This window comes from Stegostoma tigrinum, chromosome 10 (assembly GCF_030684315.1).
Source record: "Stegostoma tigrinum isolate sSteTig4 chromosome 10, sSteTig4.hap1, whole genome shotgun sequence".
In the NCBI taxonomy this organism is placed as follows: Eukaryota; Metazoa; Chordata; class Chondrichthyes; order Orectolobiformes; family Stegostomatidae; genus Stegostoma; species Stegostoma tigrinum.
Window position 1 is genome coordinate 48,876,776 of NC_081363.1, and position 23,527 is coordinate 48,900,302.

The following is a 23,527-nucleotide window of genomic DNA, read 5'->3' on the forward strand; positions in this document are numbered from 1 at the left end:
AGCCTTCTGTTTTCTGGAAATGTTCAGAGTGTGAACAAAACTCCTTAAAAAAGTCACCATTAGAAGTCCTAACTGCTCGCAACAGATATGTTTTGGAACATATTTGTATTTGTTGAACGACAATGCGTGTGTGCGTGTGAGATCAGACACTCCTAAATACCGTATTGTGCACCAAGTCACCTATACGTGCCCCGAGACACCTATTTTAAAAACAGAGCTAACCTTGCGTTGATATCCCAGCACTTTGCGTGTGCTAATTTTGACCAATATAACTGAAGTGATCACGTTCAAAATTGCGAAAAGGTAAAATTAAAGAAGCAGGATTGGTTGTTAAAGATATCCTCAGTTTGCGAAACGCGTTATCATATAAACATAAACAAGTGTACTGAGTAACCTCCACCCCACCGCCCCCCCCCCACCCCGCATACTTCAATGTTTGGTGCAATTAGCAAATATGCCATATTCAACCGTGATTTTAACTCTCACACTCGATCTTGGACGAATCGAACAGTTTGCCCGTTCCTTTCAATTTGCTTTTTCTGCTATTTAAATCTGCAATTTGCTTGTCCGTGTTGCTTTCACCGTCTATATGTTTTACAGGAACAATTGATGTTTATCGTGTCCGAAAAGATGCTGATGACCGAATCTAAACCTTTCCGCAAATGTATCAGGTGCTGATGTGAGCGGACTGTCCATTCACCCATAACACTCCGCTGGAGCTGCCATTTTTTTGGATCGGATAATGAATGATTGGGAGGAGCGAACACACCTTTGAAATTGCAGCTTTGATTCCGCTCCTGGTGCTGATATTGTCCTAACTCTGCTGCGCTGGATTCCCAGTTGACGAACAATAACACCTCATATAAATGGATAGATTATCTATAGGTATCAAAATAAACATGCCCTAAATAACGGCTGGTATATGACACTAGCTTACGTTATATTCGGACGCGAAATACGAGCTTCCGTGGATTTTTCCCTGTGTGTTATAAGAAGCTAGGAGCCACAATAACATCATAATTCTGAGCGAATAATTCTTCTGACTGGTCAATTTGAATTCAAGACAAAATATAACCTCACAAATATTGATAGGATCAACGTGTTATTGCAGATCAAGCGGAGAAGTAAAGCAACATTGAGAGTTAAGATTCCGCGATACAGTTTTTTTTAGAATTGTCAGGATTTCCGCCGTATTAATATAATCTCTGCAGTGTTAGCAGCAGGCCATTCGGTCCATCATTTCCACACTGACCCTCCCACTCAGACCCATCCCATCCCTGTATCCACTTAGCCTGCACATCCCTGCACACCGTGAGCAATTTAGCACGGCCAATCTACCTAGCCATACATATTTACACTGTTGGCCGGTGGGGAGGCGGGGCGGGAGAACCAGAGCACCCGCATAAAACCCACGCAGACACGGGGAGAATGTGCAAACTCCACAGACACCCAAGGGTGGAATCGAGCCTGTATCCCCTTGAGACAGCAGTGCTGATCACTGAGCCACAATGCCGCCCGTTAAATTAAATAGGAATTTAATTAGATTCTACTTCATCTAGCCCAAAGGTCCGAGTATATATCACACATTCACAGGGTTGGGCTGAGCTGCCTTGCCACGTCTGTCGTTGAGTTTTGTTACTTTAAAGAGATCGCGTCTTGGGTCACGTATGGTATCACTGGCACCTCTGCTGGATTTGTTGCTAACTTTCTTGAAGGGATCATGCACTATGTTAATCTTAGTGTCAATTGAACAGCTGAGATCGTTATTCACTCTAGTTAAAGATACACCAACTCTTGGTCAAATTACTTTCTACTGTCGCTTGTCGTATTGTCTGTAAAAATGCTAGTAAAATTGATCACGTGCCACAAAAATGGGAAATAAAATGACAATTCATGTTGAGGCTTCCAAAACAAAAACAATGTTTATGCAAATTATTGTGCAAAATTAACCAGCTTCGCAAACATGCGGGCCAATGTTTCTTCACGTTTCCTGGCTATCGGGACAAAATATTCCAAAGTAGTTTACTGTCCTGAACTATAATGAACAACTTGTTCAACCCGTTCAACAAAGTATCGGAAACGTGCCAAAGAATGAACTCGTATCCAAAACATGGGCTATGCTGTTTGGGTTAAATGGTTTGATTTCGGTAACGAGGATGTGAATTATAAACAGGATGGTTGGGGGCCCATGCATCATTGTCTAAATTTGAACATGTTGATCGCTTAGCCTGGGTACGTAGTCAGGTGTGTGAGATGGAAGGCCATCTTCATTTCGAGTGAAATACACTAGGAATAAAAAGAGGAACGATATGAGAAAATGAAGGAAGTCGCCAGGATTTCTGCTCCTGTGAATATGATGAAGTTTGAGATTTTAAGGCAGTTGATCAGCAGCTCGCCGACTTTCTCGTCTGGATCGGTTCCAGAACAGTGTGCAATAAAATTCTCCGCTGTAGCTAAGAAGGCTTCTGCTTCCCAAATCGTTACGGGAATAGGCAATATCATCACTGTCCCAAAAATGATCAATAATGTAAGATAATGTTTAAAACTGGTGAACAGAAAATGTAGAAAAATATTTAATATGGTGGTGGCATTATGCTCCCTTTAAGGAGATACAGTAGAATGAAAGCTGACGTCCACGATGTGTTTTTCGCTGAATGCAGTTTTGAAGTTGTAAGCTTCTGTTGTCCGTACAACACACGTTTAAAAAAAACACAATAAACTTTAGATTGGGCACGTGCTAATTCTCTGAATTCCAAAGAAGTAATTATTTCTAACACGATTGATTTCCCAGAAGGACTGATTCCGCAACGAAATCGCCTTGATGCAAAGAACAAGTAGATATTAAAGGGAAAAGATTCGATTCTTTCGGAATTCTAAATTCAACAGCTATTGTAATGTTCTGGTGACGTTTTTAGTGCTTTGAAGATTCTCTATAAATAAGTTGTTTTTATCAGAGCAGTCAGCTGTAGATAAATAGAAACCGGATATCAAGCTCAGCCGAAATGATACTGTAAAATATTTGAAACCCAAAGACAAACAGCCATGCACATACCACAGACAATGTACTGTAAACAACTATATCTGCGAGCCCCAGGAATGCTATCATCCGACTGAAACAACCAGTTGGTCAAATGCGCAGAACAACGGAGTGTGCTGGTGTGCTGAGGTTCTGGGGCGTGTGCGGCGGTGGGGGCGGGAGGGGGGGATGGTGGTGTTGGATGGGTAGGAGGACAAAAATATCTTCCCACTGAATACAATGCGAATTTGAAGTTTTCTGTTACAAGGATTGCCGTAGCAGAATCGCCGTGTTTTGATACGGAAACAGACAATTGCTCGCGAAAGAAGAAAGTGACAGAAAACGGCTTTAGACTAAACGGAACAGTTGATTTTTTTTAAAAAAAGTGTAGGCTTGCTAGACAGAACGGTCTGTCACTGATGTAATATTCTCCAGATTTACACGATTATGTTGTCCATTACCAACGAAACAAGTCTTTTGGATGGGAGATACTGATTAACTGCAAAGTAAGTGGGCGTTCCACTTGCCTGGGGTCAAGGTTGCTGTCACTCTTCTCACTGAAGTTGGGTTTAACAGATTCTACTGTTTAAAGGGCTTAATTAAAAGCCCTTTTTGGTGGCCCACCGATTGCCTAGGTCAAAAACTGAAAGATGTTAATCGAAAGCTAGCATTTAGCCATTCCTTTCAAGAAACCTTCCATAATTGTCCACCCTTTCCTTAAACGTGACGTCAGCCACAAATATACTAATCGCCAAGTTAAACTTGAAATTACAAGCGACAGTGCAACAATTCCTGATTCATAAGTTATTTCGCTAGGAAACAAAAAAAATCTCTGAAATGACCGAGCAGTTATTTATTTATTGCCGATGTAGGAAGAGTGTTCTACTCCCTGTTCCTGGCGTTCAGTCTCCATGTTGGTTAATTATAAATTACAGTTCATCTGGCAGTTATTGTTCTCCGAAAAATGACGACACAACGTTAGAAGGGAACAGATCCGTTTTGTGTGAAATAGTCTGGAGTTTGAACAGAGCTTTTACACAAAGTTCTTTGTAGGTCTGAATAGGTAAAAGAGTCTGAGACAAGGGTTCTTTAATTAATTAATATTGTCAGCAGTTCGATTCGCTTTGAATGCTTTCCTTAGAGTGTGTGAGAGTAAAAAGGTCATGATTAACAATACCCTTCAGGTCCGAAGGGTGTTACCTAAACGCGTGTTTAATGTGTTGAAAAGTCAATTGAATAAAGCGGCCATTACGCAGCTTTCTGTGCTCAGAAATGAAAGGTTGCCCATTGATGTGAGAGATTAGAGAGTGATGCATTTAAAGGTGAGTGAGCCAAATGGTTTTTGGTCTCCTAGGCTAAACAAAATAATTTAAAACAGGGTGAAAATGGCTGTACTGTGAAAGCTGAAATATTCTATTAGGTGCACACACTTTCCTTTGACTATATTTACCATCTCTCCACATATTTTTGATATTAGTAATATTTGCATAATTCCAAGTCTTTTTGCAATTGGAAGTGAGATTGAAACGCCGAGATTGTGCATTAAATTACCGTTTAAAAAGAAGAAAATCGGCATATTTGGTGTCCTGTCATAGTGGATGAGATTTTCAGGCGCTCATAGGAACCACGCCAATGTTTGCAGTTGTGTTTGCAACAGATTCTGCATTTCCATCCAATTACATTGTTCGCATTGAGACACTTGATATGTGCTGTCACAATCATGTAATTCAAGGATAAATTTAAGTCTCTGCAATACGTGTTAGGAAATATAGTACGCGGGTTCATACTAAATCCGCTTTAATCAACCACTAAATTAGGAGGGTAACAGCATAATGGGTGGGACGAGAATGCATGAGCTGGGCAGCTACTATTAATCAGTTCAGCAGCAAAAGTGATATTTATTATAAAGAAATGATCGAAATTTCACAAGACCTTTTATCTATCATAAAATAAGCACTGTACATAACCGAATATTTATATGAATTAATTGGACAATAAATATCTGAAATGGACAAAAGTTCACGTGTAAAAAGCACAATTTATGAATCATTTTATATCTTACCTACATTTACATTGAAAACACTTACAATACCTAATAAAAAGGAAAATAGGTCGTAGAGACTGGAATCCAGATCAAGCCTCGTCATTTTTACACTAAGAAGAAATACAAAAAGTATCCTGTACATAAAAAAATCGATAAAATTTCAGAACTTTCAAGGAAAATAGACAAGTAAAGCGCCTAGCGTTTGTTTAGCTTCAGAAGTTGCAGGTTGGAGTATGTATATATTATATGATATATGTATACACACACTCTAAGTCAGGCATCCTTTGTGCATCAGTTGCTACAAGAATTTGTTTTCTTCTCGTTTTAAAACTTATAAACATAACAGCTTATATCTGTGCCTCTAAAATGAAAAAAAAAACAAAATGAAAATAGACGTGGTACAGTGCAAATTTTCGCCACTCTGACAGATTGGCTGCAAGCTATAAAAGCACATTCTCACCCTCATGTCTTATGATGGGAATGAAGGGGTGGGGGGCGGGGTGGGCAAGCGGGGGGAGGGAATGAAATTCCTGAACTCACATTATTTGGTAAACTAATGGACCCTAATGGCAGACTCGAAGTCGTGCAATTTTGTACACACCCACTAAGTGCCATCGAGCTGCAGGATTTCCACTTTATTGAATATTGTTTCAGATTTAGCCGTGGAAGACAAATCAAAATTGTGCTATATTGACGTTAAAGTAGTCGTCCGTATCTGTGGACTCCAGAATGGTTGATGTTTATGCATATATATTACTCTATTAACACCTGCAAACAAAAGAACCAACTTCTGAGCACCTGACCCTCAGTGGGGTCAATACAACCAGCCATCTTTTAAGCTATTGGGTTCATAAGGACAAATAGTTTTAGCGCCCGTGTGAAATATGCAGCCAGAGTCACGAAGTTTCACAGTTCAGCTTATGTTTGAAGGCGCTCCTTTCAAACAATGGTGGGTACCTATTCCAACAGAATTTAGCTCCATTTTAACAACAGCACAACCATGCCCACCCCTCCCCCACCGCTCGAGTTCAACAGCGACAAGGGTTCACACACTTGCATACAGTACAGCAGATCATACTTGCTTTGAGTCTAGCACAAATAAAAACACAGATGTACCACTGATATAAGACACACATTGATTGTCTCTCAGAACTACATATGGAACCCTTATAAACATTTTCTTTTTAAATAAAGTAGTGCATCTATGACACCTATCGCATAATTCACACAGCCCTGATGGTCCTTTTGTTTTTTCTCTACAGGCCAACTAAAAAATGGCTAAATTTGGAATGATTACAAATATCGTCCTGTCCATTCCAAAAGTTTAACCGGATGGTTGGCTACAAGAACTGGAATGACGGTAAGTCCTGTGCTCTTCATTCCAAAGGTTTAACATTGGAATGATTTGTCCAATTTCAAAGAGAGTCCCATCACTTCACAAAACTTGGAATTTCCACGAAGACGTTTGATCTTTGTAATCCAAGCAGTCAGTATTAAAGTTGAGTTTCCATGAAGCCGTTTGGTCTTTATAATCCAAGCAATCGGTGGAATTAAAGCCTAATCCGCCGGCTGGATAGCCCTGGGCAGAGAGGGAGGCCGGAGACTGATTGAGGTGGCCTGCAGTGACTGCATTAGTGCCCATGGGACTGAGCGCCGTCCCTGGGGCGGGGAGTTGGTGATGCATCGGGGACAGGTACGAGCTGCAGTCCATTCCCCCGAAATAGGACGTGGATCCGGCGTATCCCTGCGTGTAACCCGAGGCCTGGGTGTAGTTCATGGGGTAGGAGCGCTGCATGCAGGACGAGGACGTGGACAGGCAATCGGGGGCGATCGGAGAAATGGACGCAGGGCTCCAAATCGACACCGGGGCACTGCTGCTCGATATGACCGTCACCGAGGTGCTGGAGGGAGGTGTGAATTGACCGCTCGCTCCGCTCTCCGAGCTCGGCTCCCGGGCTGGCGAGCTCTTCTTTTTGCTGGGTCGGACTTTATGCTGCCCTCCATTCTGCTGCTGTTGCTGCTGCTGGCGGCACTTCGCTCGACGATTTTTGAACCAAACCTTGTTTTTAAAAAAAACATAACACCAACGCACAGAGGAAAATCAGTTCAACTCTCAACAAAGAAAAACCAAACCTGAAATAGTGCTGTGTAGCGGCTGCTCTCTGTTAGCAAGGTTGCTGCAAATCATTTCTATCATTTAAATGTAATATCATATTTGTTTTATTTCGTGAAACTCGTATCTTAGACACCCAGCATTGAACTAACCGGTCCCTTCAATTTAAAAACTGTTTCTCTTATGGGTCAACATTATCTGGAAAGCTCTTGGTAAGGAAATAAATAAAAGGAACTATTTCTGGCCTCTCTTCAGTTTTCCTTTAGCAACCAGAAAACAGCAAAGTGTGTTCTGTTCGTATAAAACTTTACAGGGAAGTAACATGTTTGACTTGACAGGTCTTAAATCCACTCTTTGTTTGGAAATAATCTCAAAGAATTTACGGCTTTTCGCTCTCAATCCCATTCAGAGAAACACAGAGCCGGTCCCCTGGGCTCGCTGGGGGCCATGAACTAATTTCCCGGCGCTGTCTCTCCCAACCTCTCCCTCAAAAACATCCTGCCGCCTCATTTGCAGCTCTCTGTCTCACTCGGGCGAGAGGGATTCGCGCGTTCACACGGTCGGAAGGTCCGGTAACAGTTACTGAGAAGGGGTCGTGGGCGCAGTGCCGCTCACCTGCACTCTGGACTCGGGCAGGTTGATTTTAAGAGCCACCTCTTCCCTCATGAAGATATCCGGGTAGCGGGTCTTAGCAAAAAGCGCCTCCAGGACGTCCAGCTGCGCCCGGGTAAAAGTGGTTCTCTCTCGCCGCTGCTTCCGCGGAGTAGCTTCAAAACAGAAATCAAGCGGATCGGTCAACACATCGGCAATTTCATTGTAAACGCAAAGAAGAGCGCTAACTTGCACCCCGCATTTAGCGTCGAAACGGGTCGAAAACTCAACCCGAGAGTCACATCAGCGGGGACCAGTCAGCTCGGCGCGGTTCCGAACCGGAAACGTTTCTTTCTCTCTCACACAGACACACAACACACACACACATACACAAACCTTGGGTGCGGGTTAAGAAGCTGCAATTAGGTAATCTCTGTTGCCCTGAATTCTATTGATAATTCCCATTTAAAAGCAATAAACACACTGAAATAATCCCAACGGGTCGGCACGATTTCCTGCCTGTGAGTGTCGCGGAAACCTCAGGTTCTTGAAAAATAAAAGTCTGCTTTGAGGCCCTGGTAAAGTATGAGGTTTCAGCAAATACTTACAGGGGTAGCCGACCGAGGGGTGAAGCAGATCCATGCCCGATGTAGTCAGGCTCAGGCCGTTCACTGTGTATGGAGGTTGCTTGAGATAAGACATCATGCTAAGGTTGGTTTGAAGAGCAAATTTGTGAGAAACGAGAGAAAAATCCGGAGTCCGGGTCCTTGGGTCCCCGATTGAGTTTGCAGAAAGGCCTCGGTTTAAGCCTATTCAGAGTAAGAGAAAAGGTTGATGAGTGGAGGGATCTAGAGGAGATGTTGTATCAACGATCACTGGAAAGTATCTGATTTCTCAACAGATCCCAGCCTGTCTCTTTAAAGCATCCGGGGACCCCCAGCTGTCTTTTGGACCCAGGGATGGTGACCAGATAAATATGTCCCAAAAAACGTGCTACACCCATTCTTAAAGTACGCCTTCCACATAACAAAACCCCAGTGCTTGAAATGCACACAGCGCATTGTTAGCGATGCAATTTGCATAGATCCATTCGTTAGCACCAATCTGTTATCACGCTAATTGGCTCAAACAAAACTTTGATTGTGGACCATTTGCAGAGACAATGAGTTGCTGGCCCGGGAGGGAGAAAATCGACAAACTACTGATAACAAAGGCTTTATGGACAGAGAAAAACAAAGGCTCAACGTTTAAAAAAAAGGGTTCCTGTGCAGGATTTGCAACCGGACGCTAGCGAAGTTTTTCGTTTTATTTTACGTGTTTTACAATGGGAAACAGAGACTGCTTCTGAGCTGAGAATACACCTGTTTGAGTTGGAAGGCAACACTTAGTGAGATGCAGTACAACGTCTTTTTTTATCGACTAGGCGAGGTTTCGCGGTATAGAATATCGAGCTTTCTGGTAGTTTTCTCGACGTGAACGAGACAAAGCCAAGTAATTAATTCTCAATCGGGGGGAAAAAGTGCCGGGAAATCAAAACTAGTTGTGCCCAACTGTATTGCACCTGAATATTAAACAAAAAATTCAACATTATTTAATGAAGAGTTTGCTGCCCGGGTTTAAAGAAACTGGGGACAGATTCCTCTGTTGATTGGACAACTTTGCACTTTGCCTTTGATCTAATGTTGTTTACCCGCGGAAGTCATATATTGTCACCTGATTCCTTCTCCAAGAAATACTCCATAAATCCCCTGCATCACAACAACAATGAAAATGATTTACTTGGCTTTAAAATAAAAGTGGCGGCACCTGATTTGCGCCTGGCATCTTACTTTCAGGAGACAAGGTTTAGCAAGGGTGAGCACACCTTCAAAATGGCGGAGATGGGGGTTGCGATGACAAAACTTCTCATTACAAAACAAAAACTAGGCAGTCGACTCATTCAGACGCTGCCCTGTTACATATACCAGCCAGGGCTCTGCACAGCCCGCGTTAAAGGCTGCTTCCAATGTGTAAACACCGCTTTCCCCAAGCTGCAGAACAAGCAACATGACCCTTGATGCAGTCTCAGACTTCATCCCGATTAACTCAATGCTGCATCGTTCATTCATCTATTGCCTGATTGCCACTATTCACCGCGAGAGAACTAAAACACGATCTTTGCCAGTTTCAAGTACAGGCCCTTACCTACAAAGCAATCTACTCGAACAAAATGGATTGCAAGTTGCAGCCTTCCACTCCCGGCCGATCCCACTGGCCCTCGCTGCAAGGCTGAAGCCACAGGGAAATTGCTTCTCTTGCCGACTGGTAGAGAAGTGCAGCCAGTTATATAGAGAGCGGGTCGAGTCTGTCGGCTTCTCAGCACAATCTGTCACTTTTTGAAAGAATCCTATCTACCAGTTGCTCGGCATTCGGTCGATCGTAATTACCCCGCCGAGCATGCGGCCGAGAATTAATTATAATAAATGTTTTCTTGATAAATTAACGAGATAATCCGGGTGGCACACGTTCCTTAATTACAGGACGCTGCAAAAACTGGGATGGCGAAGAACGCTTTCTCCCTCATCCCTGCTGCACTTGTTCTGATTAATTTTCTGCTTGATGGAAATGAAACAAAGCTATAGAGTCGAACTGTTTATTAAAAAAAACATCATTAATCTCATATAGGGCCCGGCCCTGCAACTTTGAGACTCGTGGGATTTCGAACAACGGGCATTTACTTTCATATTTGATACAGTATTTGTAACGTGTTAAGGCTGATGCTCTCCTGCTACAGTTTGCAATGAAGCGTGTTTCAACGATGGTGGTAAGTTATTTATTGCAAATTGTACTTAACCCTTCCTCTCGTCACCTCCTAAACTGTATGAATGCAAAATAATGAATAGTTTGAAAATATAATGTTTATTGTAATTGGGGTTGTTCGGAAATTTTCGTTTAAATACTTTGTTCTTGTCCGCAAGTTTCCAAACTTATTCAGGACGTTAACAGTTCCACTTTCACTGTACATCCAGGACAAGCTGGTGAGATGTGAGTGACTCTGCGCTCAAATAGAATGAACAGTGGATCTTGCTGTTTCCAGCTTTAGGTTTTCTTGCTGAGCCATACTTTACATTTACAGCGACATGCTCTCCCGCTGGATTAATCTTAAAGGAAACATTTTCAAGACTCTTGCGATGAGATTATGCAATGAGACGTTAAAATCTTAATTTATATTTGCATGGAGGATAAAGAGGGATATGAATAATCCAGCCGTTTCGACGATAAATAATATTTCGAAATTTGTTAAAAGGATAAAGCAATTACACAAGTCTGAGAGTCAGGAGAAACTAAATGTCAGTTAGAAAAATGCTCGCCTTAATTTCAGATATTTAAATATAACATTCGTACGTACATGAAGCTCCAGGCTAATACTGACCGATTGTTTAGTTAACATTTCAATTTTGGCACACAAAGCTGCGTTTTAGGTTTCAAAGACTGCTTTATAAATCTTGCAAATATCATTATTAATTTTAAAATCACATTCATTTATCTCTAAACTTCAGTCCCTTTGATCGAAATATGTTATTGTAGATTCCAATTTTTGTTTCGAGAAATAAATGACAAGATCCATTAAACTTTTACTGCTCGGATCAAGTGCTTCCGTGGCTGAGTCGAACGCTGGAATTATTAAAGATATTTTGTGAAATTACTGAAATCATTAGGTTTTTTTGGCTGGAAAGTTTTTTTTGGAAACTCCAGTGTTAAGTTTCTTCCTTTCAGTTATCTGAAATTTATATAGGTTTTGAACAAACCGCTTCGCACTGAAACAAAAAAGCAATTCTAGTGTTTTATATTCACGTCTAAAATTTGAGCGGAAAGCAGCGTAGGTTTTGTCCAGCGAAGTTTCTTCTTGTTCAGGTTATTGATCCGACTCTCTGCTAGGAAAGCTGTTCGTCAATAATTGGGAAGCGATCGATCTCATTCCAGTTTATTTGAACTGATAAACGACTGACAAAAAGCATCTGCAGCCCAGCACTCCCCAAATGAGGATGTGATTGCAGGGGCAGTTCAACGATATCAGGAAAAGAAATCGAGAGAAATCCACGCCTCCCCAATTATCCCTGTGTTTGAACATTCATGGGGATGAGGGGAATTTACTGGGATCCAGTAGCAAACCCAACACGCGCAAAAGAAAACTGTTTGCGCTCAATTCGCACAAGACTGGGAAAACTAACCATTGTAACCCACATTTATTGCAGAAACTAGTAAACGAGCATATACCACGAAAGGCAAAACGCACGGCAAGACTTTTACTTATTTCTCTGCCATTTCATCCCCTCCAATCCCTCGGAACTTCGGAGTGCATGTTCTTCAAAACACTAAACACGAACCAAGATTTCAGACTAGTCAAAACTGCCTTTGGACTAAACAGCACAATCGTGAACAAGCCGAATATACGGAAAGTCTTCGACTGCACGAATAGTAACCTCAAGCGGGGTTCACCCCAGGGTAGGTGCGTTCACACATTTGATATTCTATAGGCGTCTTGCGCAAGGTAAACTGAGATTCTCCATCACAGAGGAAGGCTAACGTGTTCTTTTTTAAGAAAAAGGAACTCACCTGTTTTACAGTGCTTAGATCGAAGTAAAACGCCAAACAAGTCAGGCTCCCCCGATGCTGACGGCCTTTGTTCCTGAAAGCAAATACACAAGAAATAGGTTAGAAGTCTCGAGGTTATCGATTGGCATTTTTTTTTCGTCTATAATTGCTCCAATCTCAGCCAGCCAAGTCGGACTCTGGCTATTTGAAGAAGAAGAAGGGTGAACCTATTTAAAGCAGGTGTCTGAGGTATGGAAGTGGAAAATGATCGAGATTGCTGAGTTGTGCTGGTCTCTCTCTCTCTCTGTCTCTCTCACTCCCCCCTTTCTCTGAGACTTGCTGAGAAAGCGCCTCTCTGGTAACTTTTTGACGCAAACTCCGCAGCCAATAGCAGGGGGAGAATGATTGACACATCTCAGCAGAACCAGAGTGAGAGAAACGCCGCTCCAGAGGAGAGAGAAAACAAAAAAAAACAGGGAGTAGCAAACCCAAAGCAGAAAATGAAGGAAAAGAAAATCAAGCAATGGCAGTGAAAATTCACCAGCATTGAACAGGATGGAGCGAGAGATAGAGTGAGAGAGAATAAACCACATTGAAAATATTCACATTTGTCAGCTAGTATGACGTGAAGACTGGCAAAGACAGTCTTGGATTGAAACAAACATTATTAAATGACAATTCGGGACTAAGAAGGCAGATGGGCAAGCAAGAACCATTTAGAAGGATGTAGAAAAGTCACAAAATCACACCTATCGAGAGAGGGGTGGGAAGCAGGGAGACAGGGAGAATAATTATGAAGGTATTAAGCAGAGGGAGCAATCAAGTTAGTGATTCTGGGTTGAACCAGCAAGTGCAACGAGTATGGATAAGAGTAACCCGGAGTTACACCAGCAAGAATGACACAGCGAGAAGGCATTAAGTAGAATAATTTAGGATAACTGACGCAGGGAATAAAAACAAATCCGGCTACAACTGTCATAGGGCCAGAGAACAGCCAGTGATGAAACAGAGTGTGAAGAATTCATAATTATACAGGGAACTATGCAACAGAAGGTAAGACAACATCATTTAATATCAATGCAAAAGGCAGCCTAGCTCCAAGGACAAGTATTAGAATAAACAGAAATATAACAGTGATCATAATTCAAACGACAATGCAATAAATCGGGGGTTGGTAGGCAGAGATAGATAGATAATAGATAAATAGATAGATAGATAGAACGCTGCGTTAACAACACTCCAATTAAATGAGTTTTATCAGTGCGATTAACCTGTGGCCTAAGAACCAATTTCCGTGCTTTGAAGTAGAAACAACCTTTCTGGAAATACGAATAGCAGGCCTTGCACACGTGGAGGATACAGGCTTCAAAATCAGACCAAGAATAAATTAGCGACACTAAAAATGAAAACCGGAACACTCTAGGTCGACTCACTCGGCCAGGATAGACAGTTTGAATTTTGCAATGTTGTTCCTGCACATCTAAATTTGCGTGCGGTAATTCATTGCCCCTCATTTCTAGCGTCGAGCAATATCATAGCTGAGAAATAACTGCAGCAAAGTCGCCCAAATATTGCCTGAGAGAAAGCAACATTTTCATTAACGCGCGCTTAAAGTTGGCAGATATACTAATGGGTAAACAATCAGAAATTTTGAAGACTGGAGACAAATTGTAATTTCAAACAAATGGGAAATTCTTTGGTAACGGAAATCGTGCATTTGGAGCAAGAACCGAGAGGTCAGAGGGTACACAAGGACACGTCAGAAGGGAGAATTTGGATTTCCTAAGAGGAAAATGATAAGAAACTGGGGAAAATGTTGGTCAACATTAAGGCGCGCCCAATCCAAATATTCTCATATACAACTGTGCACTTTGTGGTCAGTACCGTTTCTAAATGTTCCAGTTAAAAAAAACACGGCCTGCCACGCATAGCAGTAATCCCGCTTCAAGTAGTTTACAACACGACTCAAAAGGAATCATATTAACAGATATCATCAGTTTTCTTAACCTAATACACGTAATTGTTTGAGATGCCGCTGGCTATCAACAACAGCACCCACTGTTATACGACTCCCGGTGTCAACAGATGCCTTAAAATAGGCACTTCTTTGGCAAACAATTCACCATAGAATAGCAGGAAGAATTCAAAGAAATACCGAATGGATTGAAATGGAGTAATTGCAAAGTTAGGAGTAATGGATTTCCAGCAAATAGAGAATTGCTAAGGCCATTTATTCAAGCAACCGCCAACTGATCTCAGTAAGTCTCCCCACCTCTCCCACTCCTCGCGTTTGGTTTTTCAGACTTTCTGCCGTTATGTTTCAGTGCGAGTGAAATTGTTGTGAAATTCGGGGAAACTGGAAGAGCAGCATCGACTTTTTTTTTAATAAACTATAAAAGCACAACAGCGCCACACTGGTGAGAGCACTTAGGTGGCCGAATCAAGCGCAAAAGAACCAAACTTGGCACATTCAAAATTGAAAACTTTGCAGAAGCCATGCTTCAGGCAAAATTTGCTGTTGAATTGCAGACAAAGTAAATGTTTTGCTTTAATGTCCGTGCCCCATTCCTTACCGAACACACAGACAGACCCGAACACAAATCGCATGCAGCAAGATGCACTAATAATACACTACAGCCAGAGAGTATAACATTGGAAAACTGATTTTCTAAAGTTGATAACGAAAGTCAACAAACAATTTCTGTCGAGATCGGTAGCGTACTTTATAAGAGCTGGGAAATGATTTGTTGTCCATTTGTCTTACTACGTTTTAATAATTTCTCCAATCACTTTCCGTGATCTTATTTTGGAAAACACGTTTGAAGTGTTAATGGAAACGTGTCAGTCAACCCTGTCTAGATCGAACTACTGTTACAGTTTATATGAATCGTTATGGTCTTTTATCGAAATTTAACGTGTTCACCGCATTTTCTTTGCCCCGGTCACGCTGTTATGCACAAGATCCCTTTAACAATCTGTTGCGAAAATATGCCATTGAAGGTGGTCATTTGTTTCAGTTATATATATATATGTATTATATATATATCACATTGACGTATGGTCATTCTGTCAGCAATATATAAATGATCCCGTTGAGGTGTGGTTCAGTTTGAATCCGTTGTAGTTCTGCACCTTGAAGGATGCCCGCACGATAAATCGCTTTCGTTTTGGGATGTGAAGGACCACAATGGATACCTTGCCCTTGAAGTTAATTTATTTATTTTAAACAAAATATAATCATTTTGTCGCCACATGAAATGCAGTACAAGTACGACTTTCCTTTGAAATGCTTTATCTCTTGCATTTCGAATGAAATCATTGACATCAAGAAGAAAAAAATCAAATCTTGATAAAAGTTTGAAGTTATTCCAATGTTTCCTCAAATTTCTATGCGATTGACGTTCCAAGTACAATTTTTCTTTGAGAAAGTACCAACCGAATCATTTGAAATCGCTTGGGTCTTTATTTCTTTCCCTTTACTTTTAAGGTATTCGTTTTACTTAAGTTAAAACTTTGAGAACTGAGCTAAAAAAAATCAGACTGAATGCCAAAGGAGCGTTCTTTTCCGTGTCGATAAGAGTATAGTCAATTTAAGTGCATGAATTTATTCCAAAATATGAGCCAATTATTTTCTTCAGATTAATGGCGGTTAAATGAAAACATTTCTGTGGAAGTATTAAAGTACTGAAGAATTGACCAGCCTTAGATAAGTCTTTCCGTGACATAATGGTTCTCAAGTTTGCATCTTCTAAAAACAAATTGGATGTTAGCTTTTGGAACTTAAAAAATAACATTGTGTTAAGGGTGATTGAGCAGTTTACTTCATTGCCAGTGCTTCACTTTCTGAGTAATAGATCTGATTGGCTGCTTATGTTAATATTCTAGGTGTCATGAAACTTTTAGTGGGTTAGTAGAGTGGCATTAAAACAAAACTGGGGAAGAAGATCTCAGCACGGTACTCTGGAACGAAAACAAAAAGCTAATCTCAAGGTGATCATCACATTAAATGATTACGCGTTGAAAACTCAGAAAGTGCTGATCACATTTATACAGACATATGTATGACCTGCCGATATTAAACTTACAAAATCAATATTACAGCACACCGCATTGGGCGGTTGATCCGATATCTGCATATGCAGACTGATCCGCTTCGTATTTTTATACAAAACAATGTTACAAAACAGCAAAGAACGGGCAATACAGAATAAAAGAGGTGATTTACCCGGTGTCTTACACCCAGTCAATTGTAGTTCATCGGACGATTTACTATTACAGTTGCTAATCTTCTGTCCCACATTATGTCAAATTGATAGTTCAGTTTCTGAATAGATACGACCGCATTTGCCCAGGACCTTTTATATCGTGAAGCCAATATGTACTCTTTAGAAAGACAGCACTTCCTGAACAGAGGAAAAGTGGGAGGAGTCGTAGAAATCAAAGAAAATCTGAACAGTTTTATGCCTAAATATGTTATTACTGCAGAAACAATCAAAACAAAAAATCGAGGAAGGCAAAGGAACATCATTTGATCACAAACAATAAAATTCATGAAACCAACCTCATTTTCCCACCGTAGTGACACACCAATACGTTGTTCTAAGTTAGTTAGTACAAGTATATCACGCGTTTTAATTAGCAAGGAAATCTTAAAGACCTCCCAACTCACCTGGAGTGGAAAGAAGAGATTTGAGTTGTGAGATTCATTCCCCAAATTTCGCAGGAATATTTCGAAAAACAGTCGCAGAGGCAAATCAAGACAGAATAAGCGAAGGTGGGGGGTTGGTGGGGGTGGGGAGGTAGGTGGGGATGTTCGTGGTGCTCTACTGTATGACTACTTTCAAAGGGCAGTGAGTAGGGAGTGGAGGCTCGGGAGCATCAGCCAGGAATCATTTTTCATTGCTTTTCATCGGGCTAAAAGTTGTGTTCTGAATAGAGCGGCGCTGCAATCAGCCTCTGACTCAGCTCTGGAGCAGATGACTGCTTTCCAAATTATACAATTTAATCCCTTCACAGCAGCGAGCTGCCAACAGAAAAAAAGAACGAAACACGAGCTCAGTGGAAAAAATAGCAATCTAAACCCAGATCCAAGTGTGTGTGTGTGTGTGTGTGTGTGTGTGTGTGTGTGAGAGAGAGAGACTTCATTCGCTCTGCCACTTCATCCCAATACTTTCAGCAATCTTATCACCTTATGCCAATTTCATTCTTGTGCTTTGCCAGTTTCCCATTTCCATGACTCTCTTGGACTCCTTGTATCTTTGAGCTTCTTTTGAATATTTTAACCTTTTTGAAGCGAGGTGCCGCTTTTACACGAATATATATCAATTAATGGGGATTTCGATGAAGTTGGGGATTTGTAAATTGGGCTATCAGTAAATCTGTACTACATTTACCTGCAGTTAATAACACGCGGATGGAATCAATGCTGATAGCAGTGCTCGAATGCACCTTGTTCAACATGGAAAAACAAGCCACCGTCGCTATCAGTAATTGAAATAAAACAGGAAAAGGCTGAAAGTATATTTTAGGCCGATGAGCTTTCAAAAGGTTGTCCGTCCCTCTTGCCACAGCCACTGCCCGAGCTGCAAATTGTTCCCAGCCTTTTATTGAATCATAACTTTTTTAATGTTCCAATGTGTAGGAGACGGATACCATTTTCGTGAGCCAAACTTTTTTATTTTACCGATCTGCACCAGAAACCGACCAACAGCTTAACAAAAAAGACGCTGTGGGTGTTACTTCAAAAACAAAACAGTACAGTATTTGTACGCAATCCGCTCAGTGTGATGGCCTATGATGACTGGTTCAGAAAGAGTGCAACACCTGGAAGCGCCCAGCTGTTGGTTTCGGCTTGTACTGTCTCTCTCCCTCCCCTGTGCATTTGATCGGAACGATTGCAAATATTTAGCAACAGACATCACACGCGGAATTGGGCTGGAATCTATGAAAGATGAGCAATGATTGTAATTCACTTTTGACATGCCTTCGCTAGGAACATTTACCGCTGAGCTCCAGAAAGCCTTTAATTGAAAATCTGCTGCATTTCAATAGCATTGCGACAGAAGATGATTACATACTTTATCCAAACGCACACACAATTACTGGTGGGATCGAGGATGCCCACCGAATATGGGAAGGCATTTGTTCCAATATGCCCGGTTAACATGTTAAGTGTGTTTGCGGAATCTGATTTTGCAAAATAAATCCACTGCAGTCACTAAATGACCAGGGGAGTGGCAGAAATATCGGGGAGCATCTCAGATACATGGGTACCGGCTAGCCTGAGAGGGATTCTTTTTACAAAGACGAGCTAGGATATCTGTGATCCCTGCAATTACGACGAGGAAACTTGGACAAGAAAACAACTGCTTTAAAAAAAATGTCTGCATTACTATTTTCCTTGAGAAGAGAATTTAAAGCAGATACCCTGAGTATGTTACACTGAAGCTTTTTTTAACTGCATTGAGCTTCGGTCTGTAGAATATAAATCAGTCCGGTTTTGTTAAGTATTGGAAATGAAAATGACAAGACTCATGCCCAGCAATAGGAAATCCGATACAGCAAAATGCATTCAATTGAAACCTCACAATAGATTTGTAGCTGTCTGTGCAATTTGTTACAATTTGAAATCTAGACAGAAGAGAGCGCAACAGCAACAGCAGTCGAAGCTGGGGTTTCGGCAGAGACAATTCTTCACGAAATCCTAATTGTTTGTACTCAATTTTACCGTGTTCTCTAATACTGAAAACATTCGTTGCCCGTACTTTCGTTTTAGCCCTCCCCCGCCTCTTCCCTTCTCTCCCGAGTTCGCTTGACTGTAATAGTAAGGGATCACAGCTCTGGGTAAAGTTATCTTCTTGAGCATTACGTTCGATCAACATTAACATTGTAAGCAAGTTATGAGTGATGCAAAGGGAACCCAATGTGAGTCAGACCTTTTCACATAACTCCGGCACCAAGCATGTTGGTCAGTACATAACAAAATATTTGAGGCGGCGTTTGAATGATCCCTGATCCGGAATTTGTTGTTCTATCTGGTAAAAGGAATAGCTGGGAGTACCACTAATTCTTACAGTTAAGAAGACGAGGAACACAATCGAGCCGAAAGTCTCTTTCATTAGTTACCATGTGCCATATTACCGAGTGAGACTCAGTAGAATCACCATGCAACTAAAGCAAAGTCTTTTTCTCCCCCACCAAGTCAGGGATGATGAATATTATATACGTCTGTATTCCTAATTCTTCTTTAGAATCAGACCAGCAATGTTAGGACTTTATTTGGGTTTTGCTCGTAACTTCTCGACTCCCTATCAGGTTACCTTTATTATTAAACACTGTAAACTTAATCCGACCTTCGGCTGCTTCTGTCGGGAAACAACGTCCGACTTCGATACATAATTCACGTTTGCAGACTTTAGAGTTACACTTACCGTGCAGTTATGAGCAAAATATAACAACCGAGTTCACCATAAGGGCAATTCTCAATCGAGTTTGATTCAGCTTCGTTTCAGACAAGTTCAAAAATAATCACAGAAAACTTAAAATTAAACATGGATTGCATACAGTGAGGCCAATAGTTGATTAGTTTAGTATCCCTTTTTGTTCAATTAAAATGAACTTCAAACTCGGCAATGAAGGCCAAGTTTCCATTACATTACAATGGCGGGTGTGGGTTTACAATGGGCAATTTTTAGAATTCAAATATCACATTGAAGTGACTCGTAAGTCACTAGGAAAGGTTGCAAATTTTCAGGACATTATCCAGATGCAAGAAATTGAAAAAAACATGTTTAATTGAAAGAGAATACTTATCAGAGATAAGATCCTTTAACTTCGCACTGGGCTACATGGTGTACGGTGTAAACATTAAATTTGTCCCTCAATTGACTTACCACAAAAATACATTGCCAATCTAACATTTCCTGTGCATAGACTGTGGTGTAACTTTTCATATTACTCTAACAGAGACTTGTACAAAATGGACAATTAAAGCTTGTGCAATCTTTAATTTAGATCTTTCTTGGCGTCATAACAGTTTACAAAGCGTAAGTCTGTTTTCCTCCGGTACTTCCCCTTTATTAAACAAAAATGCAATTCCTGTGAATCGTATCATGAACGAAATGGTATAGTTCTTGAAAACAAATTTTCCAGTTTCTTTGTAACTACCTTAGATGGACGTTTGTTCGTTACTATTAAAATAGTAAGTAGATGGAACAGACGAGGATAAATGGAAAATATCCCTGCCCACCACCCCATAATTGCAGACATTTAAACAAACTCTTGCAAAACATTCATTCAGGACATTTGCCTGCATTCATTTCTAGAAACTGGAAGGACTTGTCGCATTATCAGATTAAAGACTTATAGTTTAGGCGTGGCATTTTAAAAAATTGCCAAACATCCGACTGGTCCAATGCATTTTTAAATGTTATTAAGTTTCGAGGCAGTGTTACGGGTGAAATATATATTTTCTTACATGCATCACTCAAGAAATTCAAACTTCCCGAAAGTTTAAAATCATCTGAAAGCTACTTTACCCTAAAATTGTACTAATTTTATTTGGACTTAAATATTAAAGAAAAATATGAAATATGGTTTACGTATTCGCTCTATTCAAATAAAATTGTTCAACAACAGAGTAAAGTTGAATGCAGAACTTGTGCATATTTTATTAGGACTTTTTTATTATCTGTTTTGTACAGTGATATAATAACTTGGGTAATCAACTGAATTGAGAGAAAATCAAACTAAAAAAAAGTCAGTTTTAACAACTCTAAAAACAATCGTGGCATATAATTTGTTGCCAAAGTTGAAATGTGCATGTGCTTGAACGTATATGTGGATCTAAGTGTAAATAAAATCTGTCGCTTGCAAGGCAATACACAAAACTCTAATGTTTAATTCATGACATCAAACTAGCTTTGACTTCGTATTGCCCATACACCCATTTAAAATTCATTGTCTGTTAGAAAATAAAAATGCATTTATTTTGTACACTTCAACTATATTTTTCACATCATAACAGAGGTTACCTTCAAAACATCACTGTAAATGCAAAACCTTTGCTGAACAGAGCACAGGGAAAAGGAACGTGAGTTTCACTTTAATCCTTGCAGCCTTCAATTCTCATTTGGAACTAGGCAGATAGTAATGTTTATTCATTTGTAACACTTGCCCATGCAGTGATATTCTGTGAAACTTGAGTGTTAATTGATGTGAAGTATATAGATGATAATATTTACAACACCAATGTTTTGCTTCGAAACTGAAGAGATTGATTGGTGCAATATTTCAGCATATAATTCAGATAACACCATACCTTTTAAAAAAAGTCATCTTCTCCGTCCATTGGACAAGAATGTCTGAATTCTATGAGGATGGAGTTTGCAACACAAATAATTTGTGAATTTCTTCAGCGTGTTGAAAAAGTACTAGCCCCGATAATACACTTTAAACTTTCCCTCTTTTTAAGAATATCGTAGCATGAAAGCTGGAACAGGTCCCTTAGCTGCTCAAACCTGTTCTACCATTCTGGATCATGGCTGATCATCTACCTTAATGCTATTTTTCATCACTATCCCCACATCCCTTTTTGTTATCAGTAACTAGAAATCTGTCAGTCTTTATCTTCAATTTACACCATGACTGAGATTCTACAGTTCCCTGGAGTTGAGATTTCTAGAGATTCGCTGCCACCTAGATGGTGCCACCTGCCACATCTCAGTCTTAAAGTGGCTTGCCACTTATTCTGAAGATGTGTCCCCTGGTCCCAACCCTACAAGTCGGGGAAACATCCTTTCTGCATCTACTTAAAAATTATGTAAGTTTCAATGAGACTAAATCTCATTCTTCTAAACTCTAGAGAATACAGGCCCAGTCTCCTCAATTACCTCTCATAGGACATTCCAGGAATCAGTCTGGTGAACATCAGTCTGGCATATCCTTCCTTGGGTAAAGGAACCAAAACTCTACACCATACTCCAAATGCAGTGTCACTGAGGTTCTGAACAATTGAAACAAAACCTCTATTCTGGTTTTCAGATCATCTTACAATAAAGTTCAACATACCATTTGCTTTTCTGATTGCTTGCTGCACTTGCATTTTACCTTACGGTCGCTTAAGGGGAAAGATAACCAGGTCCGTTTGGATATCAACACTTTCCAAGATCACACCATTTAAGAAATAATCTACATCTGCATTCTTCATACAAGTTGAATAAGGTCACAGTAATCCACCTTGTTTTGTAGCTGTCATGCTCTTGCCTGTTCTCAGCCTTCCAAATCTTCTTTGAGTCCTGTTTGCATCCTCATCACTCCTCATTTTCTCACCTAATTTACTATTAGCTGAAAACTTTGAAATATCACATTTGGTCACAGCTTGTGATTGATTAATGGAAAAAGCAGAGTGTGGAACTAAATGGGCCATTCCCACATTGGCAATCAGAGACTAGTGAGGTGCTGCAACTGGTTGATCTCTGTTTTCTCTGTTAGCCAATCACAGTCTGTGACAATATACTATCCTGTATTGCATGCACTGTAATTTTATTAAGAAAATTTCTGAACGAGACCTTATTGAAAACCTTCTGAAAATCCAAATGTGCTACATTCATAGTTCTCCCTTATGTATTCTGCTTGTAGCGTCCTCACAAACAGGTTTGTCAAATATGAAATCCCTTTCATAAATCCACATTGTCTCATATTTTCTAAGCATTCAGTTGTCACAACATTCACAGTAGATTTGAATACTTTCCCTAACATTGGTATCAGGTTAACAAATTAGAGTTTCCTGTTTTTTTTCTCCGTCCTTTCTTAAATAGTCTAATTTATAATCATCCATTCTGCAGGCACTACTCTAGAATCCATAGAATTTTGAAAGATCACCAATGTATCTGTTATTTCTATGTCAACCTCTTTCAACACTCCAGGATGTAGAAAGATCAGTCTTGGGGAAAAAAAAAATGTCAACTTTAATTCCATTGCCCAGCACTATTTTTATTTTAATAATACCATTTTCTTTCAGTTCCTCATTCTCACTAGATCCTTGGATCCACATTATTTCAAGCAGACTCCTTGTATTTTCCTCCCTAAAGAGATAAGCAACGTGCCAGTGAATCAAAACCAGTAAATATGAATTTTAAATTCAAACAAAAAGGATCACATTTCCTAGTTTACTTTTACCTTAAAATTA

General features: G+C 40.3%; 1 protein-coding gene across 6 annotated transcripts; it reads right to left on the minus strand.

The window, feature by feature from the left end:
• Window positions 1-4,929: 4,929 nt before the first annotated feature.
• On the minus strand, window positions 4,930-17,271 carry otx2b (orthodenticle homeobox 2b). 6 transcript variants are annotated; one of them, XM_048538574.2, is made up of 6 exons: window positions 17,009-17,271; window positions 16,565-16,742; window positions 12,361-12,433; window positions 8,373-8,573; window positions 7,789-7,940; window positions 4,931-7,119 (listed from the first exon to the last, which is right to left on the minus strand). In XM_048538574.2, the coding sequence occupies exons 4-6, from the start codon at window positions 8,467-8,469 to the stop codon at window positions 6,496-6,498; spliced, it is 873 nt and encodes a 290-aa protein (XP_048394531.1). In that variant the 5' UTR covers window positions 8,470-8,573; window positions 12,361-12,433; window positions 16,565-16,742; window positions 17,009-17,271; the 3' UTR covers window positions 4,931-6,495. The 6 variants fall into 6 exon arrangements, with proteins under 6 accessions (XP_048394534.1, XP_048394531.1, XP_048394530.1 ...); XM_048538573.2 differs by lacking the exon at window positions 16,565-16,742; XM_048538576.2 differs by lacking the exons at window positions 16,565-16,742; window positions 17,009-17,271 and adding an exon at window positions 13,611-13,629.
• Window positions 17,272-23,527: the final 6,256 nt, after the last annotated feature.